The 20704-nt window shown below is 52.8% G+C and overlaps 1 protein-coding gene across 3 annotated transcripts; it reads right to left on the bottom strand.

Moving 5' to 3' along the window:
* Positions 1 to 1386: 1386 nt before the first annotated feature.
* Positions 1387 to 20520, bottom strand: ALKBH5 (alkB homolog 5, RNA demethylase). Of its 3 annotated transcripts, none has more exons than XM_049791077.1 (5): positions 20484 to 20520; positions 19084 to 19920; positions 12358 to 12438; positions 7820 to 7975; positions 1387 to 6087 (listed from the first exon to the last, which is right to left on the bottom strand). In XM_049791077.1, exons 2-5 carry the CDS (start codon positions 19806 to 19808, stop codon positions 5904 to 5906), a joined length of 1146 nt encoding a protein of 381 aa, XP_049647034.1. In that variant the 5' UTR covers positions 19809 to 19920; positions 20484 to 20520; the 3' UTR covers positions 1387 to 5903. The 3 variants fall into 3 exon arrangements, with proteins under 3 accessions (XP_049647034.1, XP_049647033.1, XP_049647035.1); XM_049791076.1 differs by lacking the exon at positions 20484 to 20520 and adding an exon at positions 20194 to 20384; XM_049791078.1 differs by lacking the exon at positions 20484 to 20520 and adding an exon at positions 20194 to 20384 and having other exon boundaries at positions 19084 to 19917.
* Positions 20521 to 20704: the final 184 nt, after the last annotated feature.

The following is a 20704-nucleotide window of genomic DNA, read 5'->3' as shown; positions in this document are numbered from 1 at the left end:
CGGCGGGGCGGGGCACGGCCCTGACGGATAACCCTTACAACCAATCAGAGCGCGACCGCGCGCGGCGCGCAGTGCGGCCCCCGCCCAGCCGCGCCGCGCATGCGCCGCCGCTAGGGGTCGATGGGATTTGTAGTCCCCCCGCAGCTCAGGCGCCCTCTGTGGGCGCTTTATTTCTTTTTTTTTTTTTTTTTTAAAACCTCTTTCGTTGTTTTTTTTTCTTTCCGGGGATGGTGGTGGGAGCGACAGCGAGGGCAGCCCTAGTCCGCTCATCCTGCTCACAGGGCTCCCCACAATCATGGGGTGTCTTGGATTCAGGGCCTCATCCTGGCCTATGGGCCCCACAGCCATGGGGTGCCCCCAGATACAGGGCCCTGCCGGCTCCAGCCATTAATATTCAGGCTCCATCCCCAGTTGGTAACCGATTGCTCCCACCATGGCACTGGGCATAGCTGTGTCCCGCTCCCCCAGGGATATGGGGAGCACCCTGTCCTGCACCCAGGTTTGGAGTGAGTCAACCCGGGCAGGGCAAGGCTTCCCCTCCCTGCTGACTAACTCTGGCCCCGGGGAGATGTCACATTGGGGTGACGTAGCCTTTTGGGGTGGAAAACACCCTGGGGGTGAATGCCCCGATGCCCCAGCGATGGGCTCCCAGGTGGATGGAGGGAAGGGGTCTGAGCCCATGTACAGCCCCAGGGCTCGAGGGTGGGTGATGGAGATGACATTGCCAGGTCGGGCAGGAGCTCATTGAGGAGGAAGAGGAGGAAGAGGAGGAAGAGGAGGAAGAGGAGGAAGAGGAGGAAGAGGAGGAAGAGGAGGAAGAGGAGGAAGAGGAGGAAGAGGAGGAAGAAGGCCACCACACGAGGCCAACAGAGGAAAAGGAGGAGGAAGAAGCAGCCCACTGTGTGAGGCTAGCAGACCCCATCCAGCCACGCCATCCCCTCTCTGGCACTGCATACCCGTCCACCACCATTCTCTCTCTGCAGGAGGAAGGCACAGGGCAGGGCGGGTGAGGGGCTCCACAAGAGGCCAAAGCACAATGTGCAGCCCCCTCTGGGGTGCTGGGGCCATTTGGGGACCAGGCACTGGCTGTGGCAGGCCTGGGCGGTGGGGCAGGGTGGGAGCTGCAGGGGGACAGCATCCACATTTGCTCCCCAGTCCCTGGGGAGGGAGAGCAGGAGGAGGAGGAGGAGGAGGGCAGCGAGCCCTGTCGCTGCTTTCTAGGGCAGCACAGGAGGGACAGACACTGCGTTTGGCTGCCCTGTCCCCAAGGAGCCAAATACTCCCTTAATTTAGAAGCGGTTCCCTGTTCCTCACAACCTCATTTCTGCTGGCTGGGAAGCGAGGCACACATCCCAGCCGCCGGCACCACCACACAGGCAGGCAGAGTGATGCTTTCTGCTTTTATTCAATTAATGCAGCAATCTATACAAGAAAAAAAATAATAATAATGAAACCATGAAATTTCAAACCCTGACAGTGAAGAACCAAATTCTTCCTAAGAATCAACCAGAATTAAAAGATTCCCCCCGCGTCAGACTGTACATAAAATAATCTCTGCCCCATTTACAGCGTTTCACACAGTACTTCTCGTATCTCAAACTTCAGAACTGTACAACTTTGTTACAAACCACGCTTTTTCCTAGGAAAAGCTTACGGAAAAAAATATTGCCACTTCTTCTTTATTTTTTTATTTTTATTTGTAACAAAAAAAAAAAATTAGAATCTTTAAAAAACAAAATTAAAGTCAGCCAGAACTTGTAAGTGTGGGCAGGGGCGCGGGAAGGAGCAGAGACACGCTTCTTGGCCAAACATTTCTCCTCTCGACCGGGAAAGGGAACACTTTTGGCAGATAAAAGACTATTTGCCGCTGGCGGGGGTCCAGACCCCTGCCCCCCAGCCCTCCTCAAAGCATGGCAACTGTTTCGACCCATGGGGCTCAGACCACGCAGCGGCGAATGCTAGGTACTAACAGCACCGAGCGCCAAAGGCCTGAGCTCTCACCCCGGCAGAAATCGGCTTCCCCCGTGCCCCAGTGACCCCCGGGATGAGCCAAGCCTCGGTACTGGGATCACAGCTCCCAGGCATCAGAGCTCTCGCCTAACAGCTGGATGAGAGTTCAACAGGTATGGAGCCAGATGTGGCAACCAGGGCTCCCCGGCTGCAGGCAGCCTGCCTGCCAAGCCCATCCGGGCAGGGACCTGCCGGCAGACTTGACAGCCCCTCCCTAGGCCAGCTCACCTCTTATCGCCAGCAAACAGCATTTCCTTCTCTTCCTACGGACATATCGAGCCCACATGACCAATGCAAGAGCTTTAGTTCAACCACCGAGTCTTCTCGAGGCACAGGTAATGGTAACAAACCCCAATTCCTCCTGCTCTTTGCAGAAAAGTGGGGACAAACCCCACCTTCCTCCCCCTTCCTTAGGAAAGACAGTTCTCATGGTCTGGGCTGTGGGTCTGGGTGCATGGGATCATCACATTGGATGTAGCCTTATTCCCAAGTTTTGGGCTGAGCAGGTTACATGAATGACACGCTGTGGGTGGATGGAGAGAAGGTTGGACCGCACGACCAGACCAGACAGACACGACAAAGCCGACAGGGTCAGGTCTGTGCATGAGCCCATGCCACGGAGCAGACGGGGAGAAGTTTTGCCTCCCAACTGAAGCTCACCACCCTCCGTCCTCTGCACCAGACCCATGCCACCAGCCTGACCTGAAGCCTGCAGGCAACCCGACACAGCCAGCGACAGAGAACAGGTACAGGCATCACCAGTATTTCTGAGCCACTTTTACCAGACAGGTTATAGTAAGGGATCTAGACATCTGGATCCACATGAAAAATGCATCTTCTGGTTTGGAATCAAGGTTTCTCTCCGATGTTGTTCAGTGCAAAAGAGTTAAAAAACCATGTTATCTACACATATACATTTGTATGTATAGAAAATGTCTGTACAAGTGGGGAAGATGGCCTGCCTACATGCTGGGGACTCCTCGCCCAAGAGATGCTACGGGTCAGGCTGGTTGCATCCCACTCTCTTTCTCTCTCTCCAAGGTGTCAAGCCCCAACCAGTCAGGTTGAAAACCAAGCGCACACGAGAACAGACAGCAGCTGGAGAGCGGCTCTGGCAAGGAGCTCCTCCTGTCCCTCCAGCCACAACTGCCAGCTCAGACCCATCACAGATGTGGGGCAGTGGGGGAAGGAAGGAGGGGAGAGCTCCCGACCATGGCATGCAGGAATACTGAAACAAACTGGGAAAGGAAGGATACCTGCACGTGTACAAACTGCACAAGGACTGGGATGAGGTGATGGTTGGTACTAGGCTAGAGGTAAGACCTCAGGATGCCTTTTCAGCAGATACAGCCAATGCCTCATCCCACAGGAGCCCTGCTCTGGGAAGCAGCCCCAGAAAGGCAGGTTGCCTCCAGCTTCATTTTGAGTTGAGACACCAGGATACAGTATCCATATTACAGAGGTAGGAGTAAAACTGGGAGCTGGGGGCGGCGGGGGGGAGAGGGGGAGAGCAGGTTGTGCAGAGCCAAGACCTCTGGTAGCAACCACTGCCACCGTCAGCAGCACTGGCAGCAGAGCCTGACACCGAGAAGGGCACGGGGCACATCCAGGATGAATTCAGAAAGACAACTAGAAACAGCCATTGCTAGGCATCCTGCTAGCAGGTCTCTAGCTTGTTGGAGAAGTTTGCACCAGCCATAAGGAAGAGAAAGGATCACTGCTCCCAGCATGCGGTTTTGCTATCAGGGGAATGCCAAGCTTTCCAAAACAAGGTGTTTGTAGCCAAGAGCTGGCCCGGATTCTCTGCAGAAAGCTGGGAGGGTGAGGAACACCGCTTCAAACACTAAGCATGGTCTGAAAAATGTTTTTTTTAAAGGTTTCAGAAGCAGCAGAAGCATGAACTTTTAGATCTCTGGGCAGACAAGACAGGTTCCTTCGAAGGCTGGCCATGAGGCTGTGCCCATACCTCCACACCAAGCCGAATGGGGCTCTCGCCAGGAAAGCAATCGGATAAAGAGAATCAAGAGACAGGCACTGGGGACCTCGCAGATCAGTGGCGCTGAAGGTGATGGTAATTTCCTTTGCACTAATGTGACCGCTAGATCCAGCCTGAGCAGAAATCCCAACAACAGGCGAGTGGCAGGAGCTGCAGAAGTCAGCGAGGAAGGAAAAGGACACTGAAACCCAGATGTCAGCAAATGTGCTCAATCGCCAAGGAACAGCACTCTGGGGAACGATGCCTGGGGTTTGTTTTTTTTTGTTTGTTTGTTTTGACTGGGAGCCCCTCAAGACAGCAGCAAACGGGTTTCAAAATATATTACATCTTTTTATTGCCAAGCGTGCAGACCGTGAAGTGTGTGGGGGACACGACACTAAGAAAAACTACAATTTGAGGGAGGGCAAAGCAGTAAAAATTTAAAAATAAGACTACTCCTTACAACTGCCAACACTTGGGTTCAAAGAATCAATTGGAGGAAGTTTCTTAAAAGTACGGTTCTAAATATGGTGTTGGGCCCCAAACTTTGAAAACGCTGAGGCTTTGGTCTGGGCTAACACAAACCGGGTGGGAGAAGAGGAAGAAGGCGGCAGACTTTCTAACACTAACTCCGCGAGGCTGAATGCCTGATTTTTCTCAGCATTTTCTGTAGCAACCAGAAAACTACCTACCCCAGGAACACAGGCAGGAATAAGCCAGGAGGAGGAGGGCAACCGCTGCAGCACTAGCTGCTAAATGCACTGAACTGGGGCCAAACTACACCCTTGCAGCGTCCTTGCTCCCAGAGCCAGCCTCGGAGGGGACAGACCGCAGCAGAGCTGCCCAGCTCCCCCATGGCCGTGGCAGCGCCTGTTCCTGCTCTGACAGAACGCAGCCGATCCCTCGGGATGGGATGCTGCGCCATCTCAACTCTCTCCACCTAAAAGGGGCAGTGGAGAACAGGTCTTCTCAGAGGATCCCAAAGCAAGTGTCCTCACAAGCACAGTGTCTCTCCTACTCCTCTTTGCTATCTCCAGCTCTGGGAAGCAGCATGTACTCAATGCGATCACTCACTCAGCAGCCCCAGGGTTCCAATATGGACCTCGGGTCAATGCCGGGCCAGCCTCAAATGAAGCCAGCCACATCTCCTTCCTCCTCAACCAAAATACACCCCTGGTCAGACCAGCACTGAGAAACCAGAGCTCAAGTACATTCTTCTTGGAGAGGGCAGTGCAGGGACACAAGGCTGTGAGCCCACACTGACTTGTGAAAAGGGACTGGAAAGGAAACCTACAGCATTTAAAACTGGTACTAAAGTGCAACAAAAATGTCCTAAACTCTTTGAAATCAATTGCAGTAAGAGGGGTCTGCAAAGCTTCAAACTTCCAGTTACTGCAGGGCACCCTTAAAACACAACCCAACAACAACTAGGTAAGAGCAGACCAAGGAGCCCTTTGGTGAAGCAAGGAATACGAGGCCACCACAGAGAGTTTCAGCTCCTGGGGTCAAACATCATATTTAGAACACATGAAAAGGAACAAAGTTAAAGCAAAAAAAAAAAAACCAACCAAAAATACAACTCTTGAAATCTTGCGCAATGAAACAGTTAAACTTTTTGGTGTTTTCAAAAGAAATCCCAACAGACAGCCTGGCATAACTTTATCTGCTTCCTAAGGGAGAGGTGCCCATTTGACCCATGACTCAGGACACCATGTGCACTGGACATGTTCCATCCTTACGTATGTCTCAGCATTCCTCCATTCATAAAAACAAATCGCCTAGATCCTTCCTGTTTACTCTTCAGCCTGAAAGGAAAAACCAAAACTGAAGCTAGATGGAAGATAGCCAGAGGGAGGAGAAAGTTTTCACAGACTGGAGGCCAATCTCATCAGCTCCACAAGCCTGGAAAGTGCAATCCTCAGTGTCGCCTCATTTTAACTTTCCTGGCTGGGCTGCCGTCCTCCTCTTCCTCATCACAGTCCTCTGTGTACTCGTAAGACCTTCGCCAATAGTTCTCAGAGCTGAAGTTGCTCCGTCTCCTATGTTTTGGTAAGAGGACTGAGCGCCTGTTCTCCTCTTTATCCATTTCTAGAATCCGTGGCCTATGGAGAGAGAGAAAGAGGGAGTGAGAGCACATCCACGAGAGGATTCAGGCATTCCTTGTGCAGACACTATCTGCGGTTTTGCATACTTTGAGCGATATGACTGACTGTTTCCACATTGCTTTCCCAGTGCTGGGCACTCAGCAGAGCAGGAACAGATGACCAAGTTGCACTACCCATGGGGAGGCTGCAAACTTTGCTTTCGATGGTGCAAGTCCTTCCCCTTCCCAGGGCAAGTTTTGGTCTTTACCTCCACCAGGAACACTTCCAAACAGCCCAGTCACCTCTTTCTAAGTGCAGCTTGTGGCCCCAAGAAACATCCCTTGGGCAGAGGGGTCTGCCTCTCATCCAGCAGAACTCACAGCAGAGAGCTGAGCTCCTTTCCAAGCTGCTAAGGTGCTTGTTGTGCAGGATCAACACCACAGCTCTGAACTCCTTTGTCCTCTCACTAGTTCTCACAAACATTAGCACAGTGCAGTTGTTATTTCTGCAAAGCTGCCTCTGCTCTCACCTGTGATCACTTTGTAGTAGGACTGGGCTGGTGGCTGCAGAGACCACTTGTTTTATCTTAGGTGGCAACTGCCAAGTTCCTCCAAGAGATACCACTATCTGATATCCACGATATTTACCTATGTTATACCGGAGCCTTTGAGGCCAAAGGAAGAAAAACACGTGTTTTTCAAACCCATCTGCTGCAGGAGTCCATGGAAGTCCCTCCACCCCAATAAGGTCACAACAGGCTAAAAACCAGCCCTCATGGATCTGCAGATTTGTCCTGCATGATTGCTCCTCTAATCATACACCAGCCCACTGCATGCTCAGAGGTAAGCCTTCATTTGCAGGCTAGCTTCTCTTCTTGATTTATCTTCCCAGTCAGCCTGAGTCCAGGTGAATGAACACCGCTCATAAACAAGTCATCCCCACCCTCCTCCCTCCAGGACAGGTTGAAACACGAGCTGGGACCACACAGCAGCCAAGCCCCGGGACCGAACCGACTTTTGGTTTTTACACGATCTGCAGAGAATGCTGTCTCGATCCTCCGGAAGCTTTGGAATTGGAGAATACCAGAAATATTGCATGACAGCTGGCAGACTGGCTATCACTCACGGCTATCAGTACATTCACGCAGAGCAAGGTGGTGTTTAAGTGAAGCCTTGCCGCAGAGCTCAAGCTGCCTGAAACCTCAGCAAGCAGCATCCCTGAAGGTCAGGCTTCTGCTTTCACACAGTCTGGTTACACACACAAAAATATACACATGCAGCTCTGGAACCAAAACAGGTCCAAGAAGCTTCCCAAGGTGGCCTTCACCTTTCCCAGATAGCAAAACCTCAAATTCTCTCCCAAGACTGCTTTCATAATATAGTTTAATGCAGCTGCACAGGTTGCTTGGCAATAGAGGTCAAAAATAATTAGCTGCAGGGAAACTATTGTTCTGAATGACTGCATTATCAACAGCCAGCCAAATCTATTGCTTCTTCATTATGCCACTCACAGGATAAACAATGTAAGCTGCTTACAGCCAGAGCTTAGCCTCTGCAAGCCTAGGAGGAACGTAAAAAGAACCTCATTCTGATAAAACAGATCTGTACACCACAGAAAGCACCCAGGAGGTGCAAACTAGGATGCTTTTAAGTGTGCTGTGCAGCCTCTCTTGTCAGAGGCCAGGAACCTTAGACATGCACTGACCTAGAGATACCATCCAAAACATTGGTCTTAGCAGAGATCATCCTACCTGTGAGCAGCATCAGGATCTGCTTTGCGATGGGACCGCTTTGGTTTCAGGATCTGGTCCCGGTTGCTTCCCGATAGACGGTCAGAGTTATAACCTGGTGGCAACACAGAGCTACTCAGGGATTTTGTTTCCAATCGAGGTGCATCTAGTCTTGTTCTGCAAATATTTAAAGAGAAGAGAATTTGCAAGGAGTTTCTACAGAACCGCTAGCGTGCTGCAGCAGACGCCTGTCCTAGATGCTAAAGCAGAACCCTCAATCGCAGCCACACAGCTCAGGAGGAAGGTCAGGACTATTACGCTCAACAGCGGAACGAGCTGCAGCTTTCTGCTACTTGCAGCTTCAGCTTTAACCTTTGCTGCCTTGGTTAGAGGAAGGCTTAGGAACATGTGTAGTCATGAGGTGAATGCAAATGGTGCTGGGCTCACTGCAATCCCAGTTATGGGATACAGAGTAGAGGCGTTGGAGCACCTGTAAAATCCTGTGAAATCACAGTGACTCGTCAATAACTCGCAGCTCCAGTTAAGCCACCTGGGAGATGCCCTGCGAAATTCATCATCACCTACAACCGTAATAACTGCTTCTATCTGGAAACTCCCTACTGTCTCAAGATCTCGTGGGGTCAGGCCTTTCTCAGCTTGACTAAGAGGTTTAAAGAGTTGAAGCACGAGTCAGGAGAAGGTCTAGCAAACAGAAGCTGCACCACATCCCTTCCAGCAGCACAGCACACGCTCAAGCTACAGCGAAGAGCAAGCACAGCTCATCCCAGAGCAGAACTGTCACTGGCCCAGGCACGACTGTAGCCATGCACATGTGGACGGGAAGCAGCAGGCTAAGCAGCAGGAATAAAAACTCCATGGCGCAGCATCTTATCATGGCGTTATCACCATCTCCCAAGCACAGCACAGCTACCAGTCTCAACTTACAAGCTCTGCTAAAGTCTATTTCAAAACTCGGACTGAAGCCTAAGAATGGGCAAAACACTCTAAAAGGTGGTGCCGGTGCTCCAGAGCTGCCTATTTCAGGAGGATGGAAGCCACTTCCCAGAAGGAAAGGCACCCTGATATTGTTGCTGCAGCCTGTCTCCCTCCTTGGGATTAGGGGTGAATATGGAAGGCGTCTGGGTGAAAGAAAGCGAAGAACCACTACTTGCTCTCCAGTGCTGAACTTTAGCTCCTGAGGGAGGTTTCCACAGGAGAATCCCAACCTAAACTCCCACTAGGAAGCACATCCAGTTGCCAAGCTTCCTGTCCGCCATCAGAGAGAGCCTCTTCAAGTTAACCAGGGCAATGCCAGGCTGGCACACATGAAACCGGGCACGGCAGCCCAAGTCTGCCCAGCATGCCAGAAACAAGGAACACTTCCGCAGGCAGCTGCCAGGCTGGAGCCGGCGCTAGTCCACAATGCCATCGTCCTGAGCTGTTCTCAGCTCCAGGACTGGACCCAGTCCAGCTTGAACACCAAAGGCATTGCAGATCCCGCCCCGGACAAGTTAGGTCATTTAAATACCTCTCAAATACAACAGCAACTACAGGCCTGCAATTAAAACAAACAAACCACCAAATATACTGCAAGGGCAAGGGAACACCAGCCACGCTCTCTCTGTCCACAGAGCAATGCAGAAGCAGGTACGAGGAGAGGCTACACTACAACGGAGAGCAAATTACCTACTGAAGTTCAAGTTAAATAGAATAACTCCCCAATGCAACGGCTTGCAAAGAAGTGCTTACAAACGGCAGCATAAGCCCTCCAAAATGACTTTCAAGACCCGCTTCAATAGGTCTCATTTCTATCCCCACCTCCCACGTTACCTCTTTCAGCATCTCATGAAATTGAGCGCACCGTTCCTTCCCCCCCCAGACTCTTGCTCAAAGCGCTTCCAAACCTGGCTGGCTCCCTGCAGTCCTGCACTCCGGTACGCAGGAAACACTGTAAATATCATCACACTACAGCACTGAAGTGTTTATGACCTACTTGGTAACCACGCCGCTCTCAAGCATCCTGCAAAACCCAGCCACTTCTCTAGCTCGTGCAGCTTTGTTCTCCTGCCGCTGCCAGCAAAAACCGTCTCTAGAACCACACGCTCGGAATAGCGGCAAGAGCAGATCCAGACTCAAACGTCTGGGGCCCAGCAGGCTCTGGCAGCCTATTCAGAGCCAAATATCCCAGTTCCAAGCTGCAGCAAAGTTTATGCTGCTCTGTGACCCAACTGATCTGATCCCGCTGGAAAGCTCAGGGCTGATTCTTACCATGAAGATGAGGAAGGGGAGTTTTATGAGGCCGCTGGCTGCTCCCAAGCCTTTCATGCTAGCAGGCTACCAGCGGAAGTATCTGTTTTCCTGGTTGCATAACACGCTATTTCAGACTGCACAAAGTCGCATGATCCGGGACTAGGGAATGGCATTCGCTGCAGCAATACATGCCGCGGGGATGCGAGCGCAGACAAAGGTCACCGCAGCCCTGCTGTGCATGCATGCATGCACATGGGACTCAGCAAGGAGACGGCCGCCGTCACAAGGGATAAGCAGCAATTAATAAGCTCTATTTGGCAGCAGAGTGCACCCTTTGGCAAACAGGCAATTGCCATGTATTCACCAGGGCTGCTAAGCTCTACGGAGATTACACAAAAATAATTACCAGGGGGTTTCCACTTTGCTCAAGAGAAAAATCCTGTTGTGGTTTCATTCAGCCTGCCAGTCAAGTCAGCCCATCGCTGTCTGCATATGACTGGGCAGAGACACACTTCTGCTCTAGCACTAAGCAAATCAGGCCCCTAAAATCAGGGGAAGACAGAAGGACGCACTGCTACGGAAGGATAGCTAAGCAAACATACGCAACAGGGCTCTGCGAGGAGCTAATGGGCCTTGTCTGTTCAGCAGCGATGCACCAGGTCAGCCGGGTACATCTCAGCCAGCTAGGTGCTTGCCCAGTTGCACTTTTGAGGACAGTCAGGCTAGACGGAAATAACTCAACACCCTTAGCTTACAGAAGCTGGCAAAAGCAAGAGGTAAAGCCAGTTTAAACAAGTATCTTCGATATCTGCACCAGTTTGGGCACTTTAGTTTATTTAGCTGACTGCCTTTTCTAGGGAACTGCTCTACAGCCTAGGACAGGCAGCTTCTCTATCCCAAAGCCCAACTAAAGCAGCTACAGGATTTGGAGATGCCTTCCACTGGTGTTCGTCAGCACTCGCACTGCTTTTTATTGGCTGCAGTAACCAACAACATGAACACAACAGTCTTTTAGTTTTTATCGCAACCCTCTCACCTTAAACCTCACGTGGCAATAACCAGCTATTGGGTAGTTTGGTTCTAATCTGTCTTTCTTTCATCCCACTCTATCACCTGCCACATCTCATCCCGCCTCCCTGGGTCTGTGCTGATTTAGCCTGGCTAACGCCTCAGGGCTGCTGTTTTTCCTGCCTTCATTTCATGGGTCTCTCTAACCAGATGTCCAACTCCAGTCCACTGGCTTTGTGCCATATCTTCACAACGTTGCCAGACTTGTTTTGAAACCAACTAAGCTGTCCAAAAGCTCAGCAAGTCTGAATCTAGACCACTTGCCTGCTAGCCTTATGCCAGTCCGGGCCACAACTGCAGCCCTGCCACCAATGCCCACACTTTTGGCTCGGTTCACAGGACTCAAGTCATGTGTTTTTACTTGCAAAAAGATTTCTTGACAGCAGAATTACTGCTAACGCCTTCTAAGGCACAATCAATATGGGTCAATGTGTGGCAGTCACATTTTTTGGTCTCCTAGTAGAAGAAACTGATGAGAGAGGACATTTCTGGGCACAAAAAAGGTTATACTGAGGGAGTTTGGGGTGGGATTGGTTTATTTTTTCTCCATTTTCTTAAGAGCTTTAGGAACAAGCACTGGTTGATGAAATGCCATCAAGACAGCATATCTTCTTAAACGGGAAGCGTGCTTCTAAAACAGCTTACAGAGCTTGGCTTCCCAACACTGACTTGAAGGACAAGTTCTGTAAAGTGAGCACTAAATTCACTGCATCTGTTTCCCTTCAAAGCCAGCATCTTCCTCTCACTCTCCCCAGGAAATGAAAGCCATGTTACCAAGAAAACTTTATCTGCTTTACTGGAGATTCTCCATCATAAGCATTAGCTCCAAAGGACTGTCCAGGTAACTCACTCATGTGGGTATCATATGGTCAGACACCTGAATACATAGCCCAAAACAAGAGAGTTTGAAATCCTAGCTGTTTGGAGTTAGGCAGCCAATAAAAGCCAGGTGTTTGGACACGAACAAGGCTTGCAAACCCAGACATTACAATGAAGTACTGCCGCACTGAGCCAAGAAGTGATTAACTCTGCAGTAACAAGTTCCATCTACTTCCACCAGCCAAGCGATGGGTACAGCAAGACACAAGTAAGCATGAGAGTGACATCTAAGCAAGATGTAAGATCAAGCCAGCAAATTAACAAGCAAGGCAGTTTTAAAGTGTTTCTTTAAAAGCACCTTAGGAAACATCACAACACCACATCCAAGTTTATCTTACTGTCCGGAGGGCTTCAACACTTACTTTCGAAGGATGATGACAGCTCTTCTTTCCTTAATGTCCTGTGGTCGAATACAGTGTGTAATTTCATCGGCTGCATATCCACTGACAACAAAAACAAAAAGCCACTGTGAGAAAGATGACAGGCAGAAGCAGAAAGTGGTTGCCAGCCTCAACAACTCAGTTTGGCCAGTCATTTCCTAACTTCCACCAGGAATTCCTCCTCCAAACACCATTCCCCAGGCACACAGGAGCTAGACTTATAGGAAGGAAGAAACTCCAGGAAAGAATGAGAACAGTCAAGGCTTTTTTTTTTTTTTTTAACTCAGGTTTTTTAGCATATACCAGAGGAAACTACCACCTGCCACAACATTGTGAAATAAGACATGTAGAAAATGAGTTTATGGAGTGTAAATTCAGCCAATTCATTTATCAAGAAATTAGAGAGCAACAGCAGGAAAAAAAATCATCATATTGCTCCAAAGCATCTTCTGACATATGTCCCTGAGAAAAAGCCATCTCTCGTGGCTGAGATGCACAGCATACCCAGACAGTTATGCATACCAGAGTCAATGAGAAGATTCATTAGTTGAGGAGGGGGTGCAGTGGTGGTAAGAGTCAAGTGTCTCACCCCCCTCACCTGGGCACAGACGCTGCCAACTCAGCACCCTCACCCTCCCCGCTACCCCACCATGTGGCACATCCTCAGCCACAGTACAAACATCACCCCCCAGCACAGCCCAACCCCAACACAACGCACAGGGGGTAACCTTCAATTTCAGACCTGCACTCCTAAAACCTCCCTGCCACAGGGCTCACAAGGTGAGACAGCTACCTGGGCCGAGGAAAATTACAGCAAGCTCAAGCAGCTACGTCACCACGCAGTAGCCGTTCTTGGCAGGAGTGTTTCGCTCTATGAGATGACTTCACCTACTCCACGTTTCTAGCAGGCAGGAGGAAAGCCATGGCCAACGAGGGCCCCAGCTACCCACAACATGGAGAAGCATTTTTCTTGTGGCTGCTTCTGTTGTTCAGCACAACTCCCGGGGTCCAGCGCAGCATGTGAGATCACGGCGGGTCTGTGGAAAGCGGCCATCATGCTTGCTCGGACACACAAACCACCCCGCCAGGAGCACATCTCGTCACTCGCTTGAGTGCTAACGAGCAGGTCCGAGAGGTGGGCCTGCCCTCTACCTGCTGTTTGGAGAGCATCTGTTCACAAAAGAGCCTTCTAGAGTCCAGTATGGGGAAAAAAAGAGAAGTTAAAACACCTTCAGAGCCTCCTGAAATAGCTGACAAGGACAGAAATGCCTTTGAAGGGACTTGGACGGAGGCTGCTGAAGCCATACAAAGCTAGCACACCCCCACGCTGGTTTAACCTGAAGCAGAAATCAATGAGCCCACTCTCCCCACGAGGCTTTACGGTGAAGCTGCTGTCAGCCAGCCCTCCAGGAGCACAGCCAGGGTCATTGGCTTGCAGGTTATTCAGAATGCTCAGAGCAGAGAACAGATCACGCACACTCAGGTCTTCTCTGGGGATGGGACCGGGTTTCCTTTATCTGGTTAGATAACCCACCCACTCAGAGGAACACACACCTCTCAAAGATGGATTTACTGCTTTGAGAAGAGAGTTAAGAGTCTAAAACCTGATCAGTTAAAACAGGGGTTGATGTCCATCCCCCCCATCCTCTGGGGCACTGCAGAGCAAGACAGTGTTATGCGAAGGGGCTTATAATGATGCTCTATTATGTTCCAGGAATCTCTGCGTCAAGCTCCAGCAAATTCATTAATATCACCCACGTTAACATTCAACTCGGCACATCCTCAGCGGCACTCTGAACATCAGGAAAAGGTCTGCTTCCAGACCTGCGCTCTCCATCATGAGATGTCAGCCTGGCCGCTCGTTCTCACTCCCCAGGCAGCGACCTGCTTTCCAGCTCACTTTCAGAGTGACGCCAGGCACAGCTCGTGGTCCCAGATGCACATGGGCAGCACCAAAGCAACAGCCCCACTAGCCCCGTCCAAGGCCCTAATGGGGACCCACCAGTCTGTCCCAGTGCCACACTGGTGTGGGAAAACCCAATTCGCACTACATCAGACACAGTGATAGCATCTCTCTGCATGGCCCTCCAGCAAAGGGGTTTGCACAGGCACCAGGAAGAGAAATGGAAGATTATTTGGTTGTGTCACACTTATTTCTGCTTTGTGCCAGTATGAACTTCTCACCCGCTGCCTGGCCTCGCTGCATCCTGATGAGGGGTTATGGGGCAGAAGCTGGAACAAAACACCTATAATGATATCGAGGGTCTACCCAGAGATTTCTTGCCCAGAGAACAAACCCAAAGCACGAGGTAAGAGACAACTTGGTAAGGAAAACCCAGAACTGCTGCCCACGAGAACACACGAGCATCATGTCTCCAGCCTAGAGCATTTTCCAGAAGAACATGGGGAGGCGCAGATGCTATCCACACACTCCCCCAACTAACACCCCAACTCCTAACCAACCTGTCGGATCTTACACCCCCAACTCCTCCTCAAGTCCCTTTTCCAGTCCACAAGAGTTGCTGCCGAGCCACAACGTAACTGATTCACATGGAGATGAAAGCAGATTTTTTTGTACAAACATCACCAGAAAGGAGGCCCTGAAGTTCTGCAGAACATCTAACAAGAAATATTTCTAGGGGTTGACAACAGCCAGGCCAGCTCAGAGGCAGAGGAACCTCGCACACTAGCCCATCACAGAGTTTGTGCAGCTCAATGCTTTACTTGTGGTTCAGGAAAGCTGCTGCCACAAACCACAGCTGTGACACCGACCAGTTCAAGCAAAGCTTGAACAAATCTATTTGCCTCATCACCACTAGCACATGCAGAACTTCCTCTGCCCCAACGGCCTGTTCTGAGGCATCAGACTCTTCTGGAAAAGCATCTAATCCAGGCAGTTGCGGAGAGATTCCTCCAGCTGGGAAGAAAGCAGATTCATCCTCCAGAAACTCCAACCAGCTCCAATTATGTTACCATCAGGCATGCCTTGAGACAACAGGAGAGACAAACATTACGATGTTTCCACTGCTATTACACACAGCGGGGAGACAACCTGGAGCACTCACCAGCTGCAGAAGGGAAGCCCGTATGGCATACAAGCTCTCAGAACTTGGGAAATGTTACTTTTGGTCATTTATTCCCCTGGCTAAATGCAACTGCACTATTTTCAACCCCAGTTCTGAGATGCAACACCTGACAGTTAAACAAAAGCTGGCCGGAGACTCAGATTTGCTACCTATGACAGCATCTGTGGGACACGGTGTGGTGCAGGGGTCTGGCTGGAACCACCCACCCCGGCTGGCTCTGCATAACGCCCCCGACAGCTCCATCCCTTTTTTCCAGCCTAAGCATTTGTCAAACCACGTGTTCCCCAGATGAATGGGCAAATTCCTCCATCTCCTCCCCACTGCTTCTATCGATGGATGCTTATCAAATTCTTTTTTTAAAAAAAAAAAAAAAAAAAAAAAACAAAAAAAAAACAGAACACCCACAAACGTGGTCCAGCAAGCAGCCCCCAACAGGCAGCTGATAGTCGAACAGGACTGAAATCCAACTTCACTCTGACTGCCTGAAAAGAGCAGCACAGACCGAGGCACCGCTGTCGCTTTCCCTTGGCCTGGCTGGCAGCAGGACAAACCTGCAGGAGCACCGGCCTTCCTGGGGCTGTGGGAAAAGAGGGGACTGGAGGAGGTGGTCTTCTAGATGTCACAACTTACAAGGGCAAGTCTTCACCGCAGATGGGAAAGGAGAGGAAAAAAAGTGCCTTGCTAGAAGAGCAAAGGGCTACTTAGCAGGTCGCAAGGTGGCTTAGCCTTTGTCGTGCTGGCAGAGGTGCGCAGCCCAGCCAGGAGAATCTCCATTCCACCTTTTAAACACTAACCTGTCGTTTGAGGTCCGAATACTTTCCAGTGAGTTTGAGGCAGGTTCAGTGTTTGCAAACACCACAGCCTGCTTCACAGTAGGCAAATAAAGTCAAGGGAGGGGTATGGGGAAAGCCTCTCTGCAAACTCCCTGCCAGGTAGGTGGCTACAAAATCGGGAGGACAATTTGGAATAGGCTGCTGAGAGCAGGAACATGACAGGTGAGACCTGGGTAGAGCCCGAGAACGATGTGGGGGCAAAGGGAGAGATCCAACAGCTTTCTTTAGATCCTCATGATTTCCACACGGTAACCAAACGCATGCGGCTACCCTGGCTTCCCCAGAAAGGCGGCACGCCAGCAGCAGCCACTGACCCAGCAATATTTGAATCACAGACATTACAAGCATGCCATTTCTATCTGCGCCGTTTCCCTATCTCCAGGGCAACTGCCTTCAGCAACTGTTTACTAAGAGCAGAAAAAGCCAAGTTTGGGGAATTGACTTAAACATCACCAAGGGCTGGATTTTGGAGATACACCCCTCAGAGCGGACCGGATGGTCTGCAGCTCTCCCTGCTCCTCCCAAATTGCTGGGGTTAGAGGGGAGACAAGGAGATCTGCAGGAGTCGAGGAACCTGCATCCAGCCAGGATCATATCATCACAGAACAATCACTTTGGCAGAATCTCTCTTAAGTGAGTGCTAAGTATCTGCTAACTGCTGTACCAAAACTGAAATAATCCCCTTTTTTTCCAAGTCTATTATTTGCTGGAAAATGGAACATCTAACTCCAGAGTTGGGTTGGTCAGAAATCAACCCTTCTAATCAAGAGTTAAAAGATATCTTTGTTTGTTTTGTAACTCTGGTTGATTGCTTCAACCATCAGTTAATAAACTGATTACAGCACCCAGGTGACGCTGGCCACCAACCCAAATGCACCGGCCTGGGAGACACCCTGCTCCAATTCTGGGAGCCCTGAGCCAGCTTCCCCTTCCCAGCAGTTTTGGGGGAAGAGCAAAGGTCTGGGACAAGAAAACATCATTCTCTGGTCCAGGAGCAGAGAAAAGCACCTCTTCCTCCTCCCGCCATCCTCCACTGCAAAGTCCCAATCCTGCTTCAGACATAAGGCCATGAGTTTTCCTAGTGGCTTTGACTACAGGACTTCAGACTGACCCTGCATTAACAGCACTGCCAGCATGCTTCTAAACAAGAAAAAACTCACTGTCTTTAAAAAAAAAGGCCTCTGGCTTTAAAAGAAAGGACAACTATTTACTCCAGGCCTGCCAGGGAAAGGCGGCACAGGGGTTCACATCACCAGCAAGAAAATTAGGGTAGAAAGTTTCCCTCCTGGTGTCTAAGAGAAGTTAGGGAGCGGAGCGGCTGCCTCACAGCCAGCAGTCTCCATCCCCAGGGATGGAGCTTGCTCTGCGGTAAAAGGACACTCGGCAGGACGGGTGCTCCCGAGTCCCGTTTCACGAAATCACCGTGACCTCTGCCCCCTCTCCGTCCTCCGGCCACTCCAGCAGAGAACGAGAAAACATCCTCGGCGCCGTTCCCGCTTCCCTCTGCAGCCTCCCTCATCCCTCGCTAATCCACAGAAGTTACCTAACGCTGGGGGTACGGCAAGGATTAGTTAACGTTTGTGCAGCTTTTCCGAGATAAAAGCTACGCGAGATCTCAGCATTTATTATTGATGCACTAGTCAACGGTGCAAGGCTGTGCGTATGCAGGGGGGAAAAAATTCCTTCCCGAACCCTGCGGCGATCACTTTACAAGCCAAAGCAGGGGATTGTGTTACAGCCCGGGAGCCCTGAAAACCGGCCTGGACCTTTACCAGTCCAAAAAATAAAACCCCAAACGAGGATACTGTTGGTAGCTCAGAGCACTGCTGGCATAGTCCCGGCGATCCCTGCTCCTGGCAGGGAGCACTCTGACCTTCAGGGACACGAGGGACTGGTGCTTCCCGAGTCGGGCAGCCCCGGCGCTGGGCTTCGAGCCGCCCTCCCTAAGACCTGGACGCCAGCGGGTCGGTACGCACCAGCCTGCACGCACTCTGTCTGTCCCCTTACCTGCCTGCTCTGCCCGCCCAGCGCGTACCGGGAGTCAGCGCGGATTAGGAAGCAGGCGTTTCCCAGTGCCAATCCCAGCTTTACTACCGACCGGCTGCGTGACCTTGGGCAGGTCATTTCACCTCCACAGCTCTTCCCCCGTTCGCCAGAACGCACGTGAAGTCCTTCCTTGTGCCTGTGACCCGCCACTGCTTCCAAGCGACAGTCCCATGGGGCTCTGCACTCCGGTCTCCCCAACGGCGTCCGGCAGGGGAGGGTTTAGCATTCCCAGTTTACAGACTGGGAAGACGAGGCCGTTCACACCTCCTCTCCACGCTTAAGGTCAGGTCAGGGAGGCACTGGCCAAGCTAAGAATAGACCCAGGAGCCCCATCCCAGCCAGCTGCTCTGCTCTGACCGCTCTTGGGCAGAGGATCCATTTTGTATCTCGATGTGTTATTTTTACCGTTTACGGGAACTATGGCAAAGCTCGGCTCCGCAAGTGGCCGTGCTCCCACCAGGACTCGCCTCGAGGCCTGCAGAGAAGGCACTACCCCCACCCCCACCCCCCCCCCCCCGCCCCGCCAAATCAATCACTCACCCAAATCCCCACTCACCACGGCGGCAGAACCGCCCCAGATCCTTCTTTCACCCCTTCCGTCGCAGCGAGACCCTGCACGCCTACAGGCGGGCAAGATCAAGCCCGAGCCGCCGTCGGTGCGTGCATCTGCGTGCCTCGTGATTAGCGTTACACAACCGAACCCCGGCACGTTAGCGGAGGCCTCGGCAATGCGGGCGGTTTACCTGAGCACCGTGACGCTTCCCCTCTTCACGGGCAGGAAGAGAACGGGCTCCGAGACCCTGATGGGTTTGAACTGGAATTTACACCCAAAGCAGAGCGCCGAGTCGCTGAAGAAGGAGACGGAGACGATGGGCCTCTCGAAGATATGGATGGGGTCCACGTGGGAGACAATGCAGCCCCCCGGCTGGTAGTCGTTGATGACGGCACTGTTCACAAAGCCCTCGGGAATCACCCGGTGCTCCACCAGCTTCCTGATCACCAGGTCGTGCACCCACTCGGGAATGGCGTCCACCTCCCCCCGCGGGTACAGGCGCTCCTGGCCGGGGCCTCGTCTCTGCAGCTGAGACCCGTAGGTATAGCCCTCCCCGAAAAAATACTTGTTCCGCAGCGGCGCCCGATCCACCGTGTGCTCCTTGTAGAGCCCCTTCTCCGCCCGGGACACCACGTCCTCGATCCGAGCTTCGATCTTGGCGCACTCCTCGGAGCTGAAGAGGCGAAGCTGGCGGATGCCGCTTTTGACTTTCCGAGCTTCTTCCTCCTCCTTCTGCTCCTCGTAGTCGCTGGGCTCCGAGCCGGAATCCTCCTGGTGCCGGCGTTTGCGATCGTAGGGGGGTTCGGGGGGTTCCCGTGGGAGGCTGCCGCCGCCGCCGCCGCCTTTGTGGCCGTCCCGGTAGGGCATCATGGACTTGAGCTTCTCCCGCAGGTCCGTGTAACCGCTGCCGGCCATAGTGCGTCCCCGCAGCCCCCGCCTCTATCGATCCCGGTGCTGCAGGCGGCGGCGGGTGGCGGCGGCGGCGGCGGGGGACGCGCAGCTGCTATTCATGGCACCCTCCGCCCTGCTGGAAGAGCCCCGGAGGAACGGGGAGGTGAGGACGGGACCCCCCCCCACCCCCCCGGCTCTCTCTCCCCCAACCCCCGCCACCGCGACCGGCCGGGCCGGGCCGGGCCCACCGGAGCCCCCCCCCCCCCCCCCAGCCCCGGGAGACGGACCCCGACCCCCACCCCCCCACCTCCCGTTGAGGCAACACGGCTGGCTCCTCTCCCGCCCACCCCCTCCCGCCGTGACGCCCCTCCCGGAGAAAAGGGTTCGGCCCAACGGACGCCACACTCACGGCTTCGCCCGGGAGCGGACGGCGGACAATACTGCCGGTATCGCCGGCGGCGGCGCTCACGCGGCGGTCGGGCCTGGCACATGCCCAGCGGCGGCCCCGGCGCGGTAAGGCGCCCTGCCCGCTCCCGCCGCCGCGCCGCTGCCCATGGCGGGGAGAAGGAAGGGAAGACACGGAAGGAGACAACCGGACCGGGGAGGGGGGGGGGGGGGGGGGGGGGTGGCGGCGGCGACCGGAGGGGGGAGGGGGGGGGGGGGGTCTCGCGCGGCCCTTCCCGCGGCGCGCTACGTCACCAGGAGCCAGCCCGACATCCCGGATCGCCGCCCCGCCCCGCCCGCGCACGCGCCGCCGCCACAGCCCCGCCCCCCTCGTACGGCACGTCAAGGCGACGCGAGCGGCCCCGCCCCACCCCGGCCCGGCCACCACCTCCCGCCCTCGCCTCGCGCCCGTAACGGGTACCGGCAGCGCCGTTACGCCAACGCTCCGCCTCCCGGCTCGGCGTTGATTGGTTGGA

This window comes from Accipiter gentilis, chromosome 33 (genome assembly GCF_929443795.1).
Source record: "Accipiter gentilis chromosome 33, bAccGen1.1, whole genome shotgun sequence".
NCBI lineage: Eukaryota > Metazoa > Chordata > Aves > Accipitriformes > Accipitridae > Astur > Astur gentilis.
Note: the sequence above shows the minus strand (reverse complement) of the source record. Positions and strands in the feature narration are given on the sequence as shown.